The 26,150-nt window shown below is 40.1% G+C and overlaps 1 protein-coding gene across 1 annotated transcript in view; it reads right to left on the reverse strand.

Annotated features, from left to right (window-relative positions):
- Window positions 1-26,150, reverse strand: part of LOC121644329 (complement component C8 beta chain-like) — a 71,234-nt gene that overhangs the window by 40,694 nt on the left and 4,390 nt on the right. Inside the window, exon 2 of the mRNA XM_041992205.1 lies at window positions 6,576-7,203. Within this exon, the coding sequence (XP_041848139.1) occupies window positions 6,576-6,645 (70 nt within the window). The 5' untranslated portion in view covers window positions 6,646-7,203. The remainder of the gene's footprint in view (window positions 1-6,575; window positions 7,204-26,150) is intronic.

Genomic DNA, 26,150 nt, shown 5'->3' on the forward strand with positions numbered 1-26,150 from the left:
CTCATAAACATGAACGGCTCTTACCTGTGGGATGAAGTTACACCACCGGTCTGCGGGGCAAGTATTGAAGTTTTCCAGTTGGCTATTGTTAAATTATACACTGTTCAAAAGAATAAAAGGAACACTAAAATAACACATCCTACAGCTGAATGAATGAAATATTCTTATTACACACTTTGTTCTTTACATAGTTGAATGTGCTGACAACAAAATCACACAAAAATTATCAATGGAAATCAGATTTATTAACCCATGGAGGTTTGGATTTGGAGTAACACTCAAAATTAAAGTGGAAAAACACACTGATCCAACTTTGATGTAATGTCCTTAAAACCAGTCAAAATGAGGCTCAGTAGTGTGTGTGGCCTCCACGTGTTTGTATGACCTCCCAACAACATCTGGGCATGCTCCTGATGAGGTGGTGGATGGTCTCCTGAGAGATCTCCTCCCAGACCTGGACTAAAGCATCCGCCAACTCCTGAACAGTCTTTGGTGCAACGTGGCTTTGGTGGATGGAGCAAGACATTAAGGTCCCAGATGTGCTTATTTGGATTCAGGTCTGGGGAACGGGCGGGCCAGTCCATATCATCAATGTCTTTGTCTTGCAGGAACTGCTGACACACTCCAGCCACATGAGGTCTAGCATTGTCTTGCATTAGGAGGAACCCAGTACCAGCCGCACCAGCATATGGTCTCACAAGGGGTCTGAGGATCTCGGTACCTAATGGCAGTCAGGCTACCTCTGGCGAGCACATGGAGGGCTGTGCAGCCCCCCCCAAAAAAAGCCACCGCACACCATTACTGACCCACTGCCAAACTGGTCATGCTGGAGGATGTTGCAGGCAGCAGAACGTTCTCCACGGCGTCTCCAGACTCTGTCACATCTGTTACATGTGCTCAGTGTGAACCTGCTTTCATCTGTGAAGAGCACAGGGTGCCAGTGGCCAAGCTGCCAATCTTGGTGTTCTCTGGCAAATGCCAAACGTCCTGCACGGTGTTGGGCTGTAAGCACAACCCCCACCTGTGGACGTTGGGCCCTCACACCACCCTCATGGAGTCTGTTTCTGATCGTTTGAGCAGACACATGCATATTTGTGGCCTGCTGGAGGTCATTTTGCAATGCTGTGGCAGTGCTCCTCCTGTTCCTCCATGCACAAAGGTGGAGGTAGCGGTCCTGCTGCTGGGTTGTTGCCCTCCTACGGCCTCCTCCACATCTCCTGATGTACTGGCCTGTCTCCTGGTAGTGCCTCCATGCTCTGGACACTACGCTCACATTGATGTGTCATCCTAGATGAGCTGCACTACCTGAGCCACCTGTGTAGGTTGTAGACTCCGTCTCATGCAACCACTAAAGTGAAAGCACCGCCAGCATTCAAAAGTGACCAAAACATCAGCCAGAACGCATTGGAACTGAGAAGCGGTCTGTGGTCACCACCTGCAGAACCACTCCTTTATTATGGGTGTCTTTATAATTGCCTATAATTTCCACCTGTTGTCTATTCCATTTGCTCAACAGCATGTGAAATTGATTGACAATCAGTGTTGCTTCCTAAGTGGACAGTTTAATTTCACAGAAGTGTGATTGACTGACCTTTATTTCTTTTTAGTGGTGTACAATTTGTGCATTCACACATTTAATCTGAAATGGTCAGTGTCATGTTCTGTGTGTTTTTGGTTCAGTTTTACTCTCCTATGGATTAATTGTCTTGTCTGGTTTCCTGTTTTGTTTTGTGGTTCACTCCCCTTGTGTATTGCATTCTGTTTTGCTTCCTGTTCATCAGCTCACCTGGTTTAGTAAATTCACTTCCCCTGTTCCTTTTTAGTTCGTCAGTGTCCTTGGTTTCAGTTTTCCTTTGTCAGATCATCTGTTGTGTTTCCCTGTCTTGTCTCCTGTTACGTCCATGTGAGTTCTTCAGTGATTCTTCATTAAAACTTTTATTCCTGCCTCAAGCCTTCTCCATCCTGCATTTGGGTCCACTTCCTCCTCAAATCATGACAGAATGATCTGACCAACCATGGACCAGCAAATGAAACAATTACATTGTTTGACTATCTTTACCGAGAGGTAGCAAAGAGTTTCACGACCGTTGAAGAACCAGACCCAGTGACCACCAAGTGACCTCCCAGAAAGTCCACAAAGGGAAGGGCCAGGCGCCATAAGCTAAATGGTCCAGAGTGCATGACATCTGAACTGGTGGGAATGCTCCTTGGGCTAGAGCCAGAGTTGGTGGATTATCCTGAGCAGTCATCTTTCCAGGAACCAGGCTGGCTTACAGGACACCTCCACCCAGATGGCCCAGCTATCATGTCTTTGTGTGCTCTGATGTGGCATTCACCAAGGGGGTCCAGTTTGACCCCTCTCATCCAGCCTCCAAGGGGGTTAACCAGGGTACTTCTCCAAAGCTGCCAAAACAGAGGAGATGCTCGAGAAGAGGTGTCAGGGTTTGGGGAAATCCTCCGAACCTCTGTCTCCAGTGTCCCGGCCCACGCCTCCAGTTTCATCTCCAGCAACTCAACCTGTGTCTCCAGTGTGGTCTCCTGTGCCATCTTCAGCTCCACAGCCTGTGTCTACTGTGCCGCTGCCAGCTCCACGGTCCATGCCGCGGCGTCCCAGCCCGGGTCCATGGCACTTGCATCCTAGCCCGGGTCCACACTGCCAGCACCCCAGCTCTGGTTCATGCCACTGACACCGCCCACGCCAAGCCTTGCTCCTGTTCCGTTCCCGCTCCTGTCACGGTTAACATTATTACCATGCCATGTCTATATGTTTTCCCTTGAAATTCTCTCACCATGTTTTTTCATGCTGAAACTCAGCCTTTTTTTAGTCCACCTGGGCTTTGACTAATAGTTTAGCTCTTTCCAGTCTCTGCCTCTTTGCCAGACTATTGCCAGTAGATGTGCAGTGGTCTTTCCTTACTCTTGTTTATTTCAAGTTGCCAACCAAGTTCACATTACTCGATTGTTCTCACCCTTGCCCACGACTGATCTCTTCTGATTTCTGGATACCAGGACATCGACCCACGCTCTGATTTTTGACCACTGATTCTTGCCTAATCCTCTTGTTAAGCGTCCTGACATCTGCCTGCTTGTCTGCCTGTTTAACCATGTATCTGGACTTTTGAATTGGGGCTTTAACTGTGAAGTTTTTTAGTGTCCCAAATTCTAGCTGGGATTCTGGATTCCTTCTCCTGCTTTCATCTCTGACAGCTGCTGTTGTCAGTGTCTGTTACGCTACTGGTGTCACACTATACAGACGAGTACTGGAAAGTATCCACAGCCAGATCACGTAGGAATGAGATTTTGAAACTGTCACCCCCAGAGTCCTCTGCCAACCATTGCTCTCTCTGACAGTGTCGCATCCCTACCTGTCTCGCATCGCTGGAGAACTACAAGTGGTGTGTTTCTTGACCAGAGCAATTACCTGGACTTCTCTTCAATAAACATATTCCCTTTAAACGCTTTCCCCTGAGTTGTGGCTTAATTTCTGAGTCCTCAATGTTACACTGTCGTCTAAATATTTTAAGAAACTTAATTTGAATGTTTAGGTTTTTAGGTCAAATTTCTCCTGCTTTATACTGAACCTTATTGTTAGTGATGGAGTTAAAGAAATGCCATCAAAGCCAAATAGTAAAATTCTATCAAAAGAAATTCTAGTCTTAGAAGTGAAGATTGAAAGAGGGGATTTCAACAGTATGTACTTGCTTGTTTGAGTAAAATCCCAACAGAACTCTGATCTTATTCCAACAGAACTTTTGATCTGAGCTAAAATATTTAACATGTGAATGTATTAGACCAGACATTTAAAGATTTAACTTCATTTCTTCTTTGCTCGGTATTAAATGGAATATTAAGTGAATTTGAGCAAATGAATGATATCCTGTTCAGGTTTGGTTTTTTTCTTTTAACTCTTTACAAAAAATGATTTATTCAATTTCAATACTTCCTGTTCGGGATGGCAGAAGGAAGCAGAGTCTGTCTTCGCTGCCATAAGATGAGAGGTTTCATTCCTTTGTGGAAACAAACTATGCACTCTCACATGTATAGTAAGTTAAACATAACATGTCTGTTTTTGGACTAAGAAGAAGCTGGAGTCCCAGTACAAACCCACACAGGCATTTATAAAGAATATGCAACTCCACACAGAAATTTCCAGATGAGATTTGAACTGGGGATGGTGCTAACCATTGCAACATCCAGATCATATCTAATTAATAAACATTGTACAGCATATCAGCAGCCTTCCACACACAGACCCTGCAACGTTAAAACAAACAAAAGCAGCAAAATGGTGTCCTCGAACATTTAAATGCAACTAAATTAATTAAAAAAAAACAAACAAAAAAAAAAAACGAACAGGCATTAATATGAAGGATATCACACTAAAGTGAACCATTGAAATAGTTTGAGTTTACCAGTTGATACCGGTCGATACTGCCACCTCCAGATTTGGAAGACAAACTGCTACTCAACGTGGTAAGCCTACGCTCAAGCGCGAGAGCATATTTTACCAGCCTCAGCTACGCCGGCCCTGCCATGCCACGAGTATAAATCCAGCTTAAATATCAGCCTAGATGTTTGATTAACTTCTGCTTAGAAAAAGAGAATTTCAATGCTACACTATGGGCTGCACTCATACAAATAACATTTAATATATACTAAAGTTTTGTTATCTATATACATAACTTTTTTTTAATAATTTGGAGGGTGTTAACTGTTAAGCATGTTGTGAAATCTGAAAGTTCAATAAAACGTCCATAATACCATTTTGATTTCAGTTGGGTTATTATTACACATTCAGTGTGATACAATTGTATCCTAATTAAAAGGCCCTTCTAACATATATTTTGTAATTCTTTCTGCCATCAGCCATGAGCAGCTGTCTACATTCTCATACTCATGTAATTTCTGATGACTGTTTGGATGACGCCTCCTTTGTAAGGCTCACTTTAGGTGGGTTTTTGCACACACACATTCACACACACATGGAAGCAGGCCATTCACCCAGGGCTCAATAACAAACCAGAACCACCACTGTTCTTTAGTAATAGACCAAAGGGAGTTGTAACTAATTAAGAAAGTTTTGGACACCTGTGGGAATTGGTAGCACCACCTTTTGAATATTGAATAGATTTAAGTTTTTAACCCACTGTTCCCTGAAAAAGGCCTTTTTGCATAAATCTAAAATGTATTATATTGCAATTTTGGGCAACCTTATTTATTTTTTGTTTTAACATCTGGCTGTTCACCACTTACCTTTGTGCCATTGTTGGACTTGAATGACTTGAATTTCAATATACAGTATGCTAAATATGCATCAATATTATAATGAAACATCCCAAAAGTTTTAAACAAATTCCCAACTTCCTTCGTGTCAGAAGCATGATATTTCTTTGCTCCAGAGGCAAACTGTGTATTACTAATAATAGTAATAAGAATTGTAATAACTTATCTTAATAGCATTTATTAAACAAATGTTACACGTTTCGCACAGGAGCAAAAAATAAAATAAAATAAAAAATAAATGAAGTAAAATGACTTGACCCACAACAAGTGGAAATATAATAAAATTGAAGGGCAGCATTTCCATGAAAATACTATCATCAGCCTGAAGCTCGATCGTGTCCTTCACCTAATAACCAGCTGAAACCACCGCTGGCTTCACCACAAGACCGTCTGCATGCTTTTATGTTGCCCAATTTCCATTTATATGGATCTAAAAAGCTTCTTCACCGATTGTGATAATGGTCCCAGTAGCACGTGATTAACATGTTAAAGTCATGGACTGATAGTATGTGCTGATAGCACCCACTGATGAGCCGTCTGGCAGCGCAGTAACTGCCCTTCGCCCTGCTCTCCCCCTCCACTTAGCTCAAATCAATGAGCCCTCCTCCAGTCAGGCCATTTATCAGAACAATCCGACGGAGCCAGTGGAAGAGCCACCGAGGACCTGGCCTCGTGGCCTCATCACAGCAAGCCGGCAGAAGCCAGATTTACTGTACTGGTTTTTATTTTCATAGGTGGAGAGATGAGGGATGAAGAGGGGATGGGCAAACAGGAAGACTCACTTCTGTCAGCCTCCCATTAAATCCCATTTTCTCTTCCCCTTTATGTCCTCTTTATTCCTGCTCTCAGTCGATTCAATCCCAATTCAATCTCCCAGTGAGAATGCTTCATCCTATTACATCACTTATGCTGTTTGTCAATGCTACAGTGTGTGAATTACCCTGTCCACGTCTACCAATCCCTGGGGCTACATTGAATAGATGTTACTACATCTAGATTCCTGAGATGAGACGTGGTACATGTCGGCAGGCCTGACTGTGCAAAGCTTCTCTTCATGTTGTCGAGTTTTATTCCTCTCCTTCCAAACAAGGCTCAGAGTTATGTTCACTGCCTTCAAAAACATAAGAAAGCTGCCACTTTTATTTTTCTCCCTGACATGTTTTTCTTTTAAAATATTAAACATTAGACTCAGGCCACAAACTCAAGAACATTTGAGCCTGATATTAAACACGCATTTATGATGAAATCATATTTTATGTTGTGACAGCGTGATTGGTTTGAAGCTGACATACCTTTGATCCTCCTGGACTCCTTTCGCTGGCTGGTTTTGACACCCGACTGGAGCTCGGCCTCTGCTGACATCCTCCACTGCTGAGTCCCTTGTCCTGCTCACAGCAGATCCACCATGGGTTAGCAGCACACTAGCTAATCCTCCCAGCTCCCAGTGTCCAAATCACAGCCCCCCCACTCTCCTGTGTTTCTCACAGTCGCTCTCTGATGAGGAAAATCTCTTTTAATTCCATGCTGAGATGTCTGGTACTCCTCAATAAATGAAGATCCAGCATTGGTAACTATGTTCTGTCACTGCTGGCCCATTGTCTTTTGAGTAGTGCTAAACAAAACAAGAAAAGGCGACCAAAACGTGAGCTGGGCAATCCTCTCGAGGGTGGCTTCAGATCAGATTTGACATCCTCTGGAGTGTACCTGAGTTCTCTCTGTGAAGGTCAAGTATCACATGGTCCACCGTTGCTCTTTTCTGAGGGTTCACCTATTGCTCAGCAGCAGTTCCCCGCGGGGGAGATCTGCAACATTGATCGAATCAAATATTGTTCTTCACAGTAGGTCAGAAGTGGACATTATTCTTTGGTAGAGTATTTCAAATGCAGTTTGACAGCCCATCACAGTCAGTTGCTTGGAGCTCTGCAAGGCAAGGAGACAGGGATCATAAATGTTAAGCTGGAGGTGGTTAAAAATTAAAATGATGCATGGCCCTTATTCACTCATTACAACATTAATTTAACATGTGAAATGGTAGGCAATTTAACAAATCAACAAAGATGTCATTATCTCTTCTGGATCATCAATCCTTAATGAGAACGCTGCAAACGCTCACTGTTCAGAGCCCACCCTTGAAGAAGACCTCTGGTAAAATATTTAATGCTTTTATTTTATGTACTTTGCGAATAAATACAGAACAGTAAAGCATGACTGGAGCTTCTGTGCATTCAAAGCAAATCTTCAGGAGATGGATTGTTAATACGTCTCTCAGGCCAACAGAACGAGAGGAGGAGAAGTTGCAGAGAGCGATGAATGACAGGCTGTTTTAAAGGTAATGGTGATGGGAATCCTGCCACTGCCATCTATAAACCAACCCCTTCCCCTCCCAACACGCATTGTGCTTCGATGCCCTTGAATCATCCACTGCTAACACAGGGGCTGTGCCAGGCTGGCACTGCGGTTGGCACAGCTTCTGTTGGCACGGTGATGTGCCATTGTTGGAGAAATAGGCCTTCAGCCTACATCGACCGGAGAGCTGATGCACAACGAGCACTAAGCATACATTGTCCTGTGTGACTTTGTGAGTGTGGTAAGAGAGTAACAAAGCAATTATCTAAAAAAACAGGTAGAAAAGTTATGGTTTCTAAGACCTTTTTTCTTTATCTGAATCAAAGATTTAGATGTGACATGTCTTCCAGACCAAATAGTCTAACCTAGTCTGGATCAGATTAGTGTGTAAACGTTGCTTCTTTTTTTTTTAATGGTTTGGACTTTCAGACCACTTTCAGACAAATAGTTACAACAGGCTTTCATCAGAACCTGAAGGATAAAATAGTGGTAAGGGAAAACAAGGTCTTTTCACAGATTTAACTTATTTGGCTCAGCTTACCTTGAAAGACCCGACTCTTTGTGTCCCCAAATTACTGTTCGTTTAGTATCACTCTGAGCTTCTGTTTTAGCCTAATTCAGCAATTATGGTCTCTATGTTTGTAAGCAATTTTACATTTAGAGCAATGAAATCTTACTCAATAAAATTGAATGCGTGCGTATAAAAAAAAAAAAAAAACAACAAGAATGAAATGAAGCAGGAACTGAAAGTGCAAGCAGATGGTTTCCATTCACGGGCAAAACAATGATACCAGAAAATAAATAAATACATCTGATCAGATATGTTGCCACAAGAATAAAAATATTGTTTTGTGATGCCAGACAGTAGAAAATGAGGAAAATGAAAAGATGGTCTTTGGGGGATTATTTTGCTTACTGGGAATATCTGGGATATTATATTTATGAAGACATTGGTCAGTCATGTTTATTGTTTGCTGGTTTAGACTGGGAACAGCTGGGACGTCACAAAACAACCTCCAGCAAACATAAACATTAAATATTTACTTTTTCTATTTACATTTTCTTATTTATTTCTTCCAAATGTGAATAATAAACAGAAACCTGCTGTATATCTGAATACTGTCTGTAAACACAGCTCCTGACTGAATCCATTTCACAGTAGTTACTTTAGTAATAAGTTACTTTAAACATAAGTGGTTGAGACCAGACTCAAACTTGGTTGTATATTTTTGTGGGTTTTCAGAAGTTCTCTCTTGCATTCTTGGTTTGTGACTCGTGATATTTCAGCTGATTCTACTTATAGAATCGGTGTTGGGTCTGTTAGAGAAAGCGTTGATTCTGATTGGCTGTTCAACGCAGTGAATGACTGTGAGATGGCGAGCAGTAGAAAGGACAGAAAGGAAGAGGCTAATCGTGCTTTCCATTTGTACCAGAATTCTGAGGAATTTTTGCCAGAAATGACGAAGTGATCTTGTTTTTCCGAATGATGAACTCGTAACTTTCAGAGGATTTAAAGATGGCTGCACCCAGTACTACTTGTAGTACATTGTTGTCTTTATTAAAGTACTTTATAAAATCCTTTCCTCTTCCTTTTTTCCACTTTCATTTTTATATCTCTCCATTACTGTCTTTTTTTTCTGTCAGGTCTACCAAGATTACATTAATTCCATAACACCAAATAAATAAGATAAAATAATATAAAGAAATTTAAAAAATGAGATTACAAAGAGGAGCTTTAAAGCTCCTCTTGGCAGAGCAAATTTGTTCAGCACAACACAGCAGAAAGACCATCATTCTGTTTGCTACCATGCTGGACAGAACAAGTTAAAAAAAAAAAAAAAAAAAAACCTTTATAATCTATTTTATGACCGCTAAGTTTCTAGTGTAAGCAGCATCAACAGTTATTGATATTTATGTTGTTACGGGGGGTTTGTTTGCGTTGTAGTTGCTCACAAATTGGCTTGTTTGTTTCTCTTCTTTTCGAGTTGGTGCAGCTGGAACGTTGACTACCTGGTAATGACGTTGCATATTCTTGGGCGCTCAGAATTCCAAGATAACGGGAACGCAGCATAACTTTTTTACATAAATTTTACATCATCATTCCTCCATAACAAGCAGCAACATGGGCACATTGAGCGATGAGCTGTCGTCTACTGATCGAAGGGTCTAGGGATCGTTCCTCCAGCTACCCCGAGATGTTAAAATGTGCGGGAACATGTGCGTATGAACGGGTGAATGTAGTTTGTACTGTAAAAGAGCTTCAAGTAGTCAAAGAAATGTTATTTTAATACAGTTTATAATCATGAGCTGAAAACAAACTACACACACTGCTGTTTTCCTTATTTTACTATTTACATACGGCCACCCCTTTCTACACTGTCTTCATGTAGTGTTCAGTTCATTCAGAGCATGACTTGAAAGCTGTATTTGCAGTGTGCTCATGCACTATTTAGTTTGTTTAGATGCTGGTGAGGCCCAACAGGAAGCTTTTTGTTGCTGCTGGTCCTTCACATAGGTTTGGTGTATTCAAGCTGTAAATGTGACTCAGCATCTGTTTCCATTAACTTTCATGAAAACAGTTTATTTGTCTATGGAGCTATTTTTGTGACCAGTAGCAAAACAAATAATTATATTATTTTGTTAATCTTGAGGAGTAATCATTATTCCCCATGAAAGGACATCAAGAAGGTTTTGCTTGAAAACTACTGGAGTTAGGATAAATATAAAGTGAACTTGACTGAATGCATTGTCCGATGTTAACTCTTGTCTTGTCTCTTGCTCTGTCACTTAGGTTTCTTTGATGAATCAGCCATAGTGCACATTCAAAACAGCCGGTGTGCTGATAGTATAAAGTAAAACAGAGCTGTCAAATGATGCTCCTGGCTGGAAACGGTGCTGTTTCTCAGCCTTGGGACGCTGCAGGGTAGCAACAGATCCAGTAATGTGCATACTGAATGTCATTGTGCCATCAAAATAAGTCGGAAGCACAGAGTTTTAATGTTGGAAACATATGTGGTGTTACATATGTTATGTAAACATATGTTATATATGTTTCCCTGCTCCAACACACCTGGCTCAATTAAATGGGTCATTAAGAGGCTTGTGCAGAACTCATTGGAGAACCATTTAATTTGAATCATGTGTGCTGAAGCAGTGAAACATCTCAAACCTGCAGGACAGTAGTCCTCCAGGTCTGAAGTTGGTGATCGCTGCTTTAAAGATGCACTACTTAACTTTTGCATGTTCCCTAATACGGCTCCAATCTTGCATCCTACCTGTACTGTGAGCTCTCTCCTATCAGTAAAAAGTCTTAGGTTGACTCTTGTCTCTGTTGTTTGCTCTCTTCCTCCGATAATGTCTTCTAAGACATTATTGAATGTGCCACGGTACAGATTTAAAATAGCTGGTTTTGTTTACATCTGCTTGCTAGCATGTGACGCATGTGCAAAGCGAAACTCAGCTGCACCGTAACCGAGGCGACCGCAATGAAAATGTTGCTTAATGCAGTTTCTCAGCCGTGGGACACTGCTGTGCAGCAACGGCTTCAGAAACGCAATAAATGTCATTGTGCCATGAAACGAGTCCAGAAAGCAAAGTTTTAATGTAAAAAAATTACGGAGTGGGTCTTAAAGAATAACCGGGGAGTCTGCTTACCTAAGCATGAAATCCAGAAGTTAATACTAGTATAAATACAATGAATTATAATGATTTCAGTTATTACTATTGAGTGCATGCACAGTGCTGACATAAAAAAAATAAGTTTTTGTTACTACTTGTGAACAAGCCCTTCAGTCTTCCTTTTGCTTAAAAATGGACCATTATGGTTGGATACCTTTCATTTCCGTGATCACAAGCTGGTAATAATGGCTGTCTCTTCACCACTACTTCCACTTTGGATGTTAGACCGTGTGTCACAATTCATGTGTGCTTATAAGTTAGATAATGTCACCCAGGTCCAGCGGCGAAGGAGTAACGTCCCGAGAGTAACTCCATGTCAGAGCTCTGGAGTGTCGGTGGTGGAAGAGGTATTTTCCATGTCAAAAAGAGCCTTATCAGAATGTAATTTTCATTACCAATGACAGAGATATGCCTCATTGTGTGAGCCGGAAAACAGATTTAATGTGATGTATGGCTGCTTTTCAAAACCAATGCTATCTAGGTCACCCAGACTCCCCAATCTGCTCCGTGTTTTAACAGCTCCCACTGTCTCTTAGGATTTGGGTCACAGTTAACGAGCATCAATCATTTTTCCAGCTACTCTCGACTGTTCGGGGATGTCAAAAGCTCTCAACAAAAGCTGCCATTTATTTATTAATTTGCTCATTTTAGTACCACCTCTGAGGTGCAAAGGAAAACCTCCTTGAGCAAAGTCATTTCATTTTCTACTTGCACTCCTTATTTTCTTCCATCACCGTCCTGCTGCTCTCGCTGCTCTGAGTTTCACGAACCGCGTGTCAGAGTTCCTCCCCTGCAGTAAATTGTTTGCAGAACAAACCCAGGCATGCTGTAACTTAAACCCGACGTATGGCTGCTCTCTCTTCCTTCACATTGAGCACATCAATCATCCCAAAGCATGGAGAGAAGCTTTATTTAGAAGTCTTAATAACTGCGCAATCATGGAAATACGCAGCTACCTTGTCAAACATTATCAGCACATTAGGATGAGGTGCCTCCTGCTATTGTCTAATAAATGTATGCACCATTTAACGAGAAATTTGTTTGACATGTTGATTAGTTTGCAATTAAATGAAAACTATGACTTCTGTCTTTGATTTTTATGTTGCAGGCAAACAAAAGGTGCTAATTTATAACAGTTGCACTGAGTCTCATTCTGTCTGTCTCTGAGGATAAAAAGGGTTCATTAAAGGTAATCAGTTTTTCAAGCATGTTTACCGTCTCAGAGATAAAATGGGCAATCACCGAACATGTGCTGATTTTCAAATCAGATCACCCTCGAGATTCTTCTGATCTGCAGCAAGATTTCCTCCTGAGCACGATGTTTAATAGACTGCACAATCAACCTCATATTGTGAAACAAGCAAGCCTCGGTGCATTTCTGCCACTGATGAGTAACATCGGTTGAACAGCCATCTATCACCAGATATGGCCAATTACACCTCCATTTATTCTGGTCCCGATGGGAAGACTTCGGCTGCAGCTTGTGTTCATGTGCTGAGGAGGCGGGTGGGATGCCACCGTCCCACAGACCGTCATCCCTTTCTCTTCCAGTCTGGCTGGCATGGCCCAGGGGGCTGCTGGAGCGTTTGCGCGACAGACTGGCTCTGGCACCTCGCGCTGGTCATCTTTGTTACAAAATGCCTCCTAGCTTATGGAATGGGACACGTCTGTCACAACCCGGCCCAGCACAGTTTTTCTCTGAACAGCCCTGCTGTGTTACCTTGTGTCACCTATGGCTGTGGATGGCTATATTCACATACACCTAAAGCTCTTTATCTGGGCTGTCGTAAAATTCTTCATTTAGCTGCTTTGTTCGGCTATTATCAGCCTCATAATCAACCATGAGTTCTTTTCACGTTTAAGTGGCCTTACAAGTGTCTAATAGCCATTAAATCTATGATAAGGTTAATTTGCTTTTGTTGAACTAATTAGATTCCTGACTAGAGAGTAGATGACTGGCATGTGGGTCTTTGTGGTAACACGCAAATCCATCGAATCTCACATGCAAACTGTTAGTCCATCAAGACAAAAAATGATGACAATGGAGAAAATAATTAAAAGATGAACAAATTACAGGAAATCTGTTGTGCAACAAAACATGAAACATAAAATGAAAGCTGAGGGAGTGAGTGAGGCTGTTATATGTTAACACTGAGCTATAAACTAAACAATTCTCTTTGATTTCTGCAAAGATGGCAACCCTGAAATTTAGTAGTCAGAAGAAAAAAGACCTCTCCTTCTCGTTTTCTGTCTCCCCGGGCCTCCATGGGGAACTGATAGCCTCTGCGCTCAGGCTGTTCAGCCACGGCCCATTAGTTCACCTCATTCTGACAAGATGGAGGACCTCTGATGAGGGAACAGTAAAGTTTACAGGCGGGAAGGTGAAAGAAAGAAAACACACACTAAAAAGTATTTTTAAATTACTTTAGGCATTTGACACGCTCTCATTTACTGTCTGAGTCAAAAAGAGGCCTTATTGCTTCCGGTTCAGTGGTTACAGCTGGTAAATGAAATAAGCTTTGCCACACAGTTGCTTTGCTGTGCAGATTTATGTCAGGGAAGGCCTCTGAGCTGTGTGTGCTGAGTGTGTCTGCAACACGCGAGGGCACGACAGGCGAGAGGCCAGTGAAGAGCTGGCCTCTGAAGTGATCCTGGATTATCCTTCCTACCAGCTCAGCTGCAGGATAACTGGGCCCAATTCAAACTGAAGAGGAGTAAAGAGAGAATGAGTTTGTGGGATGCATGACAGAAATTAAATATACTCACAACGGAGGTCTCAAGACACAAAAATCAATGGTGTTTAGTTTGGAAGTTTGCATTGCAGAGGCAGCTGTTCTGCTGTAACAGACATATTCAGGCTAATAAAGTGTCACCAGCTCCCTCTGGTAACAGTAAACAATAGCACAAAAACAAGGTAGGGTACATTCCCCTCTTTTATTTATCTAATCACACCAGGCGCACAGAGCAGGTCTGGAAAACCAGACTCCTGGACCTCTCTCAGAAGAGCTAATTGGTGAGTGTGGCTTTCCAAAGCACCTCCTCTGATGATACTCCATGGATCCCCGAGGAGTCTTTAATTCACTCTTGATTTGGTTTGTTGCTGTGCTGCGTCTCAGTGTCTAACTGGTGTGTTAAACAGGCTATTCACCACATTGAGATGGTGGGCGAGAAAACTGGGTGGGTTCCAGATAGCATGGCAAACATTTCACAGCCAATCTTTTTTTTTCTTTTTTCTCTTTTTGATTTGCTTTATAATGAATCATTCCTATTCTTTCAGCTCCATTATTACCTCTTCTTTTCTCCCCCCTCTCACCCTTGTTCTCATCTGCCCTCTTTTTCTTTGTCTCTCTCTCTTCCAGCTTTATGCCTGTTTAAAAAAAATGTTGAAGCTGGTTTTATTCTGCTGCCACCCCACCTCTGCCTTCAGTTGTGAGTAACAAAGAACTGTGAACACTAAGGTTTGGTCATTATGTCATGCAGAAAGTAATTAATGAGACAATTAGTGCTTTTTTTTCTTCCAAATGAGCTCTCTATGACCTAAATAAACAGCCAAAAGGTGTCCTCTTTAATCGCACATGGGTCATGGATATAATTAAGTTACACAAGCAGCTCCCTGGTTAAACTCGACTGTGAGCAACTGTTTCACTGAGAGTTGTTTTGACTATTTATGTCATGAAAGACACAGATTGGACCTGGAAGCAGTAGACAGGGAATATGACTATCATACACAACAGAGATGCTGTGTGCTTGGAATAAAAGTCACAATGATCAAAACTGCTTAGCACAAAAATATTACCTGAAGTCTGCGAGACGTTTTAATGAAGCTGAGGGGAAACACAGAACAGCCTTCTTACAACGTAAAGCTTTCTGTCACACTGTGATACCAACACACACCAAACACAGGGTGGATTTCTTAACGAGTGTGCTTACATGTATGCCTAAAGTCTGGCATCTTATTCACAGATTTTTAACTCATCATTAGAACTAGCATGGGATGCCAGGCTGTCAGTAATATTTTAATATTCTATTATAATAGCCACAACCTCTACAGCAGCACATTACAACCTTATGTATGAATTATCTTTATAAATAAACTTTTCTTGACTTCGAATATCTTAGTATTTTGATAACTAATACAATATTGATAAATAAATAAAATTAATACAATAAAAATATATCTTTAAAATAAAATGTAATATAAATAGAAATCTAATGGATAAATAATCAAATAATTGATAAATAATTTAAAAACCAATCAAATATTAATTTATATTATATATTAAAAAATAGAAAGAATATAAAGCAACACAGAACTGAAAGTATTTAAATCAGTTCAGTAATATTTTAATACTAAAATGAATTAAACATGGAACACAGATATTGTATGTCATTATTAAAGAAAGCATGAGGAACAAATCTGGAACAACATGACTGTGAATGCTAACATTTTCTTAATAAGTCGCATTCAAGGACCATGAATGATTAATGAATCAATAGTTAACAATTAGATCTTAATTACCCATTAATCAATTATGCCCCACTTTCGTCATTAGTTACTCCTAATTAACCCAGATCCGATAACAATGAGCAGCACTTAACAATAAACCCACAAGTTTCTCACACTCTGATTTCATTCTGATGAGTCTGACCAGAGACGGTGTTTAGGTCTTCGCTGGGACGTTACAGTCCTCATCAACCTTTGCTTCGGAAAGCTATGGAGACCTTATCCAAATTCCACTCAATGCCCAACATTAACCAAGTAGTTTGTTATGTGTAGAGCAGCAGGAACACTTCTGATTGGCTGTTTAAGGGCAGAAATTGAAATTTGCAGTCTGCTGATATGTTAAGAGAAAATGACATATCTAGTTATTTTAACTTTTATTGGACCCTTTATTGGGCTAAGAGCCATATTTGGTCTTTTCATTAGATATAGATAAAATGCCTCTGCATGCTACTCTATGGAATAAAAGAACACGGGGTACTCTCCGCCAGTCTCCAACAATCTACTTGTACAAGATACTTCATAAATTGGCTTTTAACATGAAAATGAAAAGCTTTTACTTTTGACCAATTACTACTTTAAAGCTTTAAAATATTCCAATATCCTCCAATATGTCAATGACAGTCTTCTCTATGGCTGAAATGATACTATTATCATTTCTACATGTTGCCCAACAAAAGTGGAACAAAATCCATCCATTTTTAATAGATAACATGTGCATCATTGGAGGCAGCTATTCTGAAAATGACTCAAAGGACTGTTTTGTACAAACCCCGTCTGGTGACATCCATAGAAAATATTTTAATCTAGGGACACATGTCACTAAGTCATGGCGAGGGATTACTAACACAGTGGAATGAAATAATTAACTGGTGACCATGTGTTAATCATATGTGGGACATTATGGGTTTAGCATACACATAACATGGATAATTTTGATTTAATTTTAACCTTAGGATGAATCATAATGATGAAACTGAACTTACTGGGCTAACCTGAATCAGGTCTGCAATCTTTACAATCCAAAAAGACATTTTTTGTAATTTTTGATGAATATCAGTTATAGAAATTTGTTCTCATTTTTTAAGAACCACATTTTAAGTTCTATTTTTAGGTTTCAAAATAAAGAAAAACATCAAACTTTTGCTGAAAGAAGATAGACAGACATTCTTCAATGGGATATAGATGTTTGTGGAGAAAAAAAAGCCCAAACCTAATGAGAAGAAAAATAGATAAAAACAAATATTACTGGTACTTTTAGGGTCATGTTGTGGAAATTAAATGCAATTGTTCCATGAAAAAAACTGAAACATTGCTTAAAAACAAAAAACAAAACTGCATTTGTAATTTTATCTATATTTAGTTCTTTAGCATTTTTAACCATGTATTAAGAGCCATTATGGATGGTCCAAAGAGCCACTTGTGGCTCCAGACCGGCAGGTTGGAGACCCCTGACCTAACAGAATAGACTGAATAGTTTGCAACATTTAAAAGCTGCAATGCTTTCTCCTAAAACTGCAAATCCCACATAAGAATACACAATGACATCCCGTAATCTTATTAGTAGGAAACATAAAATTTGAGGTCTTAAGGTGCACCTGTAACTAAATCAGCATGTGGGCATTGGACAAGTTGTTGCATAACATCTCATTCTCAAGCTTAAGTAATAAATCATTATAACCAGGTCTTTCTGTATGGATCTTGTTTTCTCCAGGTATACCTGCTTCCTCCCACAGTCTAAATACAAGAATGTTGGTTTAATTGGCATCTCTAAATTCTCCCTAGGTGTGAGCGTGAGCGGTTGTTTGTATCTCTGTGTTGACCTTGCAATGGACTGCTGACCTGCCCAGGATGTACCACATCTCTCCTCTAGTAGCTGCTGGGATAGGCTCCAGCCCCCGCGATCCTGAATTGGAATAAGTAGTATAAAAATTGGATGGATGGACACCAGACAAGCTCCATAGTTTTTAACTGTGGAACATCAATAAATTCACAGATACATGTACCAAATTGTATACAATAGGATTTAAAAAATTTAAGAAACGTTTTGATTATGTGAGTGGCCAAGGTAGGGTTAACTACAGTTTTTTTTTTTTTTTATGCATGATCATTCAATGCTTAATCTTACATGTAAAAAGCAATTAATGTGTATATTTATGAGTTTTTTTCTTTATTTTATTTAAATAAATTAAGCAAACCTGACTGAACTATATTGGATCCTAAAAATCCCTTTTAAAAAAAGTTTAACTCAATGAAAAATTGAGGACAAAATTACGTCTTTTTGTGCAGGTGTAGAATGTAAATCATACTCATTTGGTGGTGGTCATCTCTAAAGTGTGTTTACATGCACTTTTGTTTCCCCAAGACGCTGCAAACATGATGAGGCACAGTGAAGTAATGCCCTCACCACATATTCATGTTGTTGGTTTGGTGTATGAGGGTCTATAAGGGACATACTGAGCAGGCCTCAAGATACGTAACATGTCAAGTGAGCATCAACCTCATTATGACAAAACAAGCAAAGCTTTGGTTAAGTTCGTGTAAGCAGTTGATTGTGAGCATCACTGTTTTTTATTACTGCACCACCAGCAGAAAAGTGGATAGGGTTGCATGGATCTTTTTCAGGACTCCATATTCTTTCACATGCACTGATTTGATGTTACAAATAACTAAATTATGTGTTTTTGAAGAAGAATTCCTGTTGTTATTTCTTCTTTTCTTTCATTTTCTAAAACACTTTTTTTTCGCATTAGCAGTCTTTATGTGTAAGTTATTTAACAGGAAAGGGGTCAGAGAGAGAAACTGGATAACGTGCAGGGCCAGGCCAGGACTCAAATCGGGCTTGGCTGCATCGAGGAGCTTCAATCTCTGTACATTTTAAAATTAAGAGCACTGAATAGTTTAACTGGCTGACTGGGCACTTCAGTTTTAAAATCTTTAATGCTAATAATCTATTTGGCCACTGGGATCCAGTGGAATCGAGTTGTGAACGCAACATTGATTTAAGACCCTGGCGGCAAACAGCTTACTGATTTTCTCTTGTTCCCAGCCATTTGGCAAAGTCTGTTTCCTTTGTTTCTGTTCTCCACCAGCTCCAGCTGGTTAATTGTTGCCATATAGTCCTCGGGTCAGTTTGTGTCAGAGGCTTAAGATCTTATACAGCTTCAGATGGCTCTGCAGTGGCAATAATTCCAACCAGTCAAAGGGAAATAATGTTTTTTGTGTATTTTGGGTTAAACCAGGTTCACTTCTCATTTACAACTCTGATTCCATCAAAGATGCAATGCTGTGTAAAATGTAAATAAAATTCATAATGCAATGATTCACAAATCCTCTACCTTCACATTTTATTCCCAGTAGAACATAAACAATGTACCAGATGTTGAAACTGAGACTTTTTTTGTACCATTTCATGGACAATATGAGCCCATTTTTAATTTTCTGGCAAAAATATGCCTGTATAAAATAGTTCCAGGGTGGTGTTTAGCATTGTGTAGCATCCTTTCTTCTTCAGCTGTATAGAAACATCTGGGAAGGGAGGAGACCAGTTACTGGAGTTTTAGGAGAGGAATGTTGTCCCATTCTGGTCTGATGCAGGATTCTAGCTGCTCTACAGTCCTGGACCTTGGTTGCTGGATTCCTGCTTTCATGATGCTCCAGATGTTGTGTATTGGTGAAAGGTCTGGACTGCAGGCAGGCCAGTTCAGCAGCTGGACTCTTCTCATGTGAAGCCATGCGGTTGTGATGGATGCAGGATGTGGTTCAGCATCATCTTGCTGAAATCTGCAAGGCCTTCCCTGAAAGAGACGTTGTCTGGATGGGAGCAGATGTTGCTTTAAAACCTGCCGTCAAATTTCAAATGAGCCAATATTTTCTCTGAAATGTCTCAGTTTCAACATCTGATATGTTGTTGTTTTATTGCAAATAAAATGTGAATAAAATTTATGTCAAACACAGCATTTTTGAAATTGGAGTTGTATTTGTTAAGGCAGTAAATCTAAAATGTCCCACTATTCACTGTATTACAGTAAGCCAGTGGGATTGGGTTTGGAATATTTCTTGTTTATTTATTAATTTTTTTTCATAAAATATTTTAATTTGGCTTGAGTGTCCTCTCCAAAAACCCTGACACAAGAAGTATTTAAAGAAGCGAGTTAAAATATGAAGAAAAGCTGTTTTACGCCATTTTCTGTGCAGTTATTTATTTCTTTAATAACTCCATTCATTTCATTCTTTTGCAGTGATGTGATTTTTGTGATTTTGTTTCTGTAGCTGCAACAGAAGAACCTCAAATCCATTTAACCATCTCTTGTTTTCTCTCGAGGGCAGCTTTGATGTTCATCTTCTCCCTTTGCAAACCATCAGGTATTTTGTAAATCTGTACTTTAAATGGAGCTGAAGAAACACACACACACACACACACACACACACACACACACAAAGACACACAAGCTGTCTAGTCCCCTGATGACATTACAGTATGTGTGCTTGTAATTAGTGAATATCCCACCACACCTCAACTTCTCTCATTAATCTCACATGAGTGATTAGGCGGCTGCGACGTATGGAACCACGGGAGGTGTGAAACTGGGTGTGAAACTGTTGTCATCTCATATGTTATCGCCCTCCAGAGACTTAGAGGGGTTTAAACCAAGACAGGCACACCCCATTGGCAGCTAATCATGCCGCTAATGATAAGTGAAATATCTGCCTGCCTCTCATTACAATGGCAGTGCAAGGTCAAGATCTCACACAGATTGTGACAGTGCACCAGCAGCCATGTCTGCCTCCTCCGTGTTTTCTGTTGTTTTTGTATAAACCCACGGCGGAGGCTGGATAAAAGCCTGAGTGAAGCATTCTGAATATGACACTTGATGGCTGATTAAAGCAAAGCATCAGGAAAGTCCCCAGCTGTGATGTTCTGATGAAAAGTGATCTAAAGGGTCTCGTCAGAAGACGTCATGCTGACCGCTGCTGCTGCGCTGGTTGCTTTCTGTTTAGTGCAACTCCACATCAATAATACAGAAACTCCTTTCTGCTGCTGCTGCAGCAAGACAGATGTGTGTTTAATTAAAAGGTTCGCAAAGTTCCAAGCCTGAAAAACTGCGAACATTCAAGAATATTAAATATCATTAAAGTCATTTTCACATATGAGCTGTGGAGATTTTTTGGAGAATGTATAGGCAGTTTGTTTCTGAAGTTGCTGCTGAAACATCCTTCCGAGCTGGAAACTTTCTGCTGGAGATGTGCTGTCTGTTTCAAACCCACAGGAGGCTAGAAATGATGCAGAATTGAAGCTGTGGAAATGCCTGTTTTATTCACTACATGTTGAGAGCAGCAGATGATGCCAGTGTCCATTTTGACAACAAAGTTTAATCTAGTTTTAGTTCTAACTTATTCATCTGAATTATTTACTGCTTTAGTCAAGTAGGCTCAGTCTACAGTAGATTTGATATAAAGTGTAAGAATGAGAATAAGCTTGATTTTTAACCATGTTCATGTCGGTAACTAGGTCCGCAGTGAGTGTAATTGTTCACACATTTACTTGTGCATGACGCCTATTACCAGATAATTCCACTAGGGGGCCCATTAGACAACTCAGACCAGATGAAGCTGCTGAATTTACTAAGTGTAAACAAAGAGATAACCACGGAGGAGGCTAGCATTTGGTTCATTTTGAGATCACAATAGAAAATGAAAAACTGACAACAGCGGTAAGAGTAAATGGTATGTAAATATGCCTCTAAACCAGGCACTCTGAGTATTGTCTTGGAAACTTTCCATAATTTTTAATGCTGTCAACTCTGTGACCTTATATCTGGTCAAATTGGTCCCTATACGCCCCCTACTGGTTACTCACATATTGCATCTTGTTAACATGCAGCGTTAATATCTGAGGACAGGCACAAATAAAAATTTAAACAAATGCAACAAGCGCGAGAAGCCATGATAATATATATACATATATATATATATATATATGTATATATATATATATATATATATATATATATATACATAATTGAAAGCAAGTATATTTTTGGCCTTGGGGTAATTAATTATTTTAAAAAGTTTTCCTTGAATTTCTCTTAGAGTGTTATGGACTGCATTCAGTCCCTCTGTTGTCATTTGTTGTCTTGTGTAACAGTGATGTAAATGGGAAACAAACAAACAAACAAAAATCTTCATAGCTAAGCAGAGAATAGTATTTGCACTTTAACCACCAGGTGACACTGTGCTCTTTAACACCCAAAGCTTGAGAGTTGCAGGCAAAACAGAAAGGATGATATTCATTAAAGTACATATACCTAAAATACTGTTTCTGTGCATGATGATTTAAAGATGTACCTGTAGAAATCGTATAAAAATGTGTGATATCGTGTGTGGCTTCCATTACGGTTTATTTGATCCACTGTTTACAGTTTTGTGGGTGTGAATCGTAATAGATTAACAAGTCGAGATAGTAGGCTATTGCTGAACAGTTTTCAATGGTATTTCATCCTTGTTACAAATGTCCCACTCTTTATGTTTAATGTACTGTTTATTTTCGTGCTTTTAGAGCAGCGCGAGGCAAACCCCAGCCTGTAAATTTTGAGTTAACACAGATGTTTTGTGGAATAAGTACTCGTTGTGATTTTCTAGTTTTATGCAGAATAAGATGCTCACAAATTGACTATTTTGGAGGCAATTATTTTTTCTGAGTTGGAGCAGCGGGAGCACCAATCATTTGGTAATAATGTCACCTACTCTCAGGCACTCATAATTACAAGACAACTGGAGCACATATTAGTTGACTGCCTCCCAACTTGCATTTAGGAGTCAGTCAACTGAGCCGTGAGGTCATTTCCAGCTCCAAGTCCTAACTTTTGGACTCTGGCAGTTGATAATAGGGTAATCTAAAGTACACATATTATATAACTGAGCTGAAAGACCTTTTCTTTAGTAATGCCATTAAAAAATGAAAGATAATGAAAGTGTTGTGTACGACCTAATTGTGACTTTGTGAATAGAGTTCTCTCTAGAACTGAGTGTGATTTAGGAATGCAGTTGCTTTGGTAAAAACAGGCTCTGGTTCCTCATCTTTCCATTAAGAGAGTGGGCTAAATCTTGGCCTCAGGATACTGAGGCAAGTTAATCTGTTGCTGCCTTCAGATTAGTCTTTCATCTGTTTGATTTAGGACCTGTGGATGATTGTGTGCATGCAAATTGTACCTAAAATTGTAAATAATTTAGCCACATGTCTTTGAATAAAACTTTGTCAGCCTTTTTGGATAGAATTATTTATACCCACAAAAAGCAGTAAAAATTCAGATTTTTTCAAACTTCTTAATTATCAATAAACAAATAATAAATAAACAAAAAAAAATGAAATTTTAGAAAAATGGAGAAGCACTGTACTCCGTAAGAAAACCGTGAATCAGGGGAAATGAAATCCCCTGAGAATTGAGTCTGATAGCTACACAGACTGAACTGAACATCTCAATTAGCTCCAGGGGGCTGAGGAAGCACTGCACTAAGGAGATGTAGCAGATACAATATTTAAATTGACTTTCAGTGGAAGCAAAATGCTGCTAAGCTTATATTTGATTATATATTTCATAAAACACCACCACAAATGGGAACACAAATGCATCTCAGCTGCTGCTTCCAGCCTATTGTAATCATCAGCCACATATGGAGCTCCTGTCCTTCTGCTGGGGAATAGGCTTGTAGAACAGGCTAAAGGGATGAAACTGAAGGACTTCACTACTCAGAGGTGATGGATGCTCTACTGCTTATGAAGCCTCCTGTAGTGCATCTGGGAGAGGAGAGCAGATGAATGGGGAGGAGAGGATGGTAAACTGGGTCACACGAACATAGCGTTTCTGGGTAATGCGGTGAAAACGCTGGAGGAATGCAGTTAGGTGGTTGCACGTGCATACAACTGGGGCAGAGTGACTCTAAAGTGGCTCGATTTCCTCTTTTACTGACTGCGCTGGAGTTTCTGGCATTATTGAAAAGTTACGCATTTAATTTGCAAACATAAACAGATCTTTTTTTCAGTTGCTCGAGAAAAAAAAATCCTATGAAACTTGGGTTTTGAATAAGTGAGGGCTTTATCTTTAACGTTGTACAAGGGGAGGCATATCTGCATTAAAACTACAATGAGCAGACAAGTTATTTTCAATAAATAGTTGCATGTTTTTTTGAAAAAAGGTCATTTGGAAGTACACCATATTCTGTAAATAACCTAATATATTTTGGAACTATACTGATCTAAACCAAACCAGTTTTGATCCTCTGAGATTTGATCTTCTGTTGCTTTAAAACATATGTAGGTTTTACTGCCTTAATCTGATTAGGACTCATAAACCAAGCTAACATGAAGAACAAGCAGCGATGAAATGCCCCCCGCTAAGACTCCTCATCTCAACCAATGTCTGAAAAAATAAAACAGCCCTTAAACACACTGCAGAGATGACTTCCTACTGTTGCCCAGGACATACAATCAAGCCTGTGCACAAAGAGACAACAAGGCAGTGCTGAAGGAGGCAGAAGAATTTAAGAATGTATAATATGCAGTAATGTAAAGTGGAGATTTGTTAGCCTCTCCAATGTTAATGCTAGCATCTCCTTGCTAACGGACAATAGAGGGATCCAATGCAGTGGGTCACAAGCCAAAAAGAAAATGTCATTAGCTTTTCCAATGCTTGCCTATCTCAGCTGCTGTTAGAGAAGAGGGAAGGTACACCCTGCACAAGTTGCCAGTCTATTAAGAGCCAACACAGAAAGACAAACAGCAGCCCAAACTCACTCCTACGGAGAATTTAGAGTGATCTATCAAGCTTTTGTGCATGTTTTTGGACTGTAGGAGGAAGTACCCAGACAGCAAAAAGTCCCAGCTGAGATTCAAACCAGGAATCTTCTTGGCTGTGTGACGACCTTTTTGTCAAAATTCTCTGCAGTCATCATCCTGCTCTGAGAGTTTATATATAATTTTATTAAGTCAAATGATTTTTGGGACATTGCCACATGATGTCATGACAAAACATGAAAAAAAACTCAATTCAAGTTCAACCTTCACATATCTTTTTTGCATATTATAGCTAGAGATGCTCAGTTGTAACTTATTTTACTATCCTGCCTTTTCCTAAACAACAGCTTGCAGATATCTGGCCATGTCACATTTACAAAACATAGATTACGATACCACTGCATTTGCGGATTAGTAGATAAACGCACCTCTTCCACACTTTATAGTGATTCTCAGTTTAATGACTAGCTCATTCAATCATATGCATGGCTGTGGTCCAGCTTATTAATTACTTCCATCCTTAAACTCATATAACACTGTTAATGGGAGGAAGTTTGGATGAACAGCCCTCTGCCGCTCTGTTATGGTCCATGGTTTTATACTTTCACTCAGTTAAAAACACCCTGAGCTTTTTTCTTCCAAAGTAGCTTAAATAAAAATGTAAATATCTGTTAAATATACAACAAGGGAGCAACATTAACTTAAAAGTGTCCATCGTCGATGCATCCGTGCCATAAACCAATGTCTGTGGACATTCATGTGAGGACAGCATGTCACTTCACCACATATCACATCATATATCTTGGCTAGAGCTTGGCATGCTCGTCGGCCTAGGGGCTGCTTTCCGCTCCAATCTAATTTCATTAATATCTGCATGTGGAAGACCTTTAATGGATGGTGGGAGCATGCACAATGAGGTGAGGGGGGTCCTTTACCTTGGCACAGATAAGAAGACAAACTAGATTTGAGGGCGGATAGATCTTGTCGGCAGCACATGCCGCCTCTTGGCAAAGGAAGAGAAGTCAATATTGAGCGGGGCCTTTTTTCACTTCCTAAGATTTACAGTATCTGCAGCTCCACAGTCTCATACTCCAGTAGATGAATGAGTATTTCATACGGTGCCAACTGGCGCAACATGAGTTGAGCTGAAGGTCATTGTGACTCATTTCCAGCTCTAAAACTGGGTGGCTGGAAACAGAAGCTGCTAAATCTCTGCTTCTGCCTTGTTTTAATGGTACAAAGCAGACACCTCTGCGGAAAAGAAGCAGACTGCAGCCTTGTATTTGCACAACACCGATGCAACACACATGTACAAAGGCGCCAAAGACAGTTGAGAGTACAGTTGTAGGGGAGTGGGTGCAGATTGTTGTAGAACCTCGAGGCATATGGCAGGGCGCCCCATGCCTCCCAGCTAATTGAGTCCTAATGAATCATTGGTTTGGCATGCTACATGTCCCTCGTGATGGCTGGTGTCATTGATGCATTGAAGATGCCCAGTCTTCTGGAAGTGAACTGGGCAGTGATGGCTGCTCTGGCTGAACATGGGAG

This window comes from Melanotaenia boesemani, chromosome 8, assembly GCF_017639745.1.
Source record: "Melanotaenia boesemani isolate fMelBoe1 chromosome 8, fMelBoe1.pri, whole genome shotgun sequence".
NCBI lineage: Eukaryota > Metazoa > Chordata > Actinopteri > Atheriniformes > Melanotaeniidae > Melanotaenia > Melanotaenia boesemani.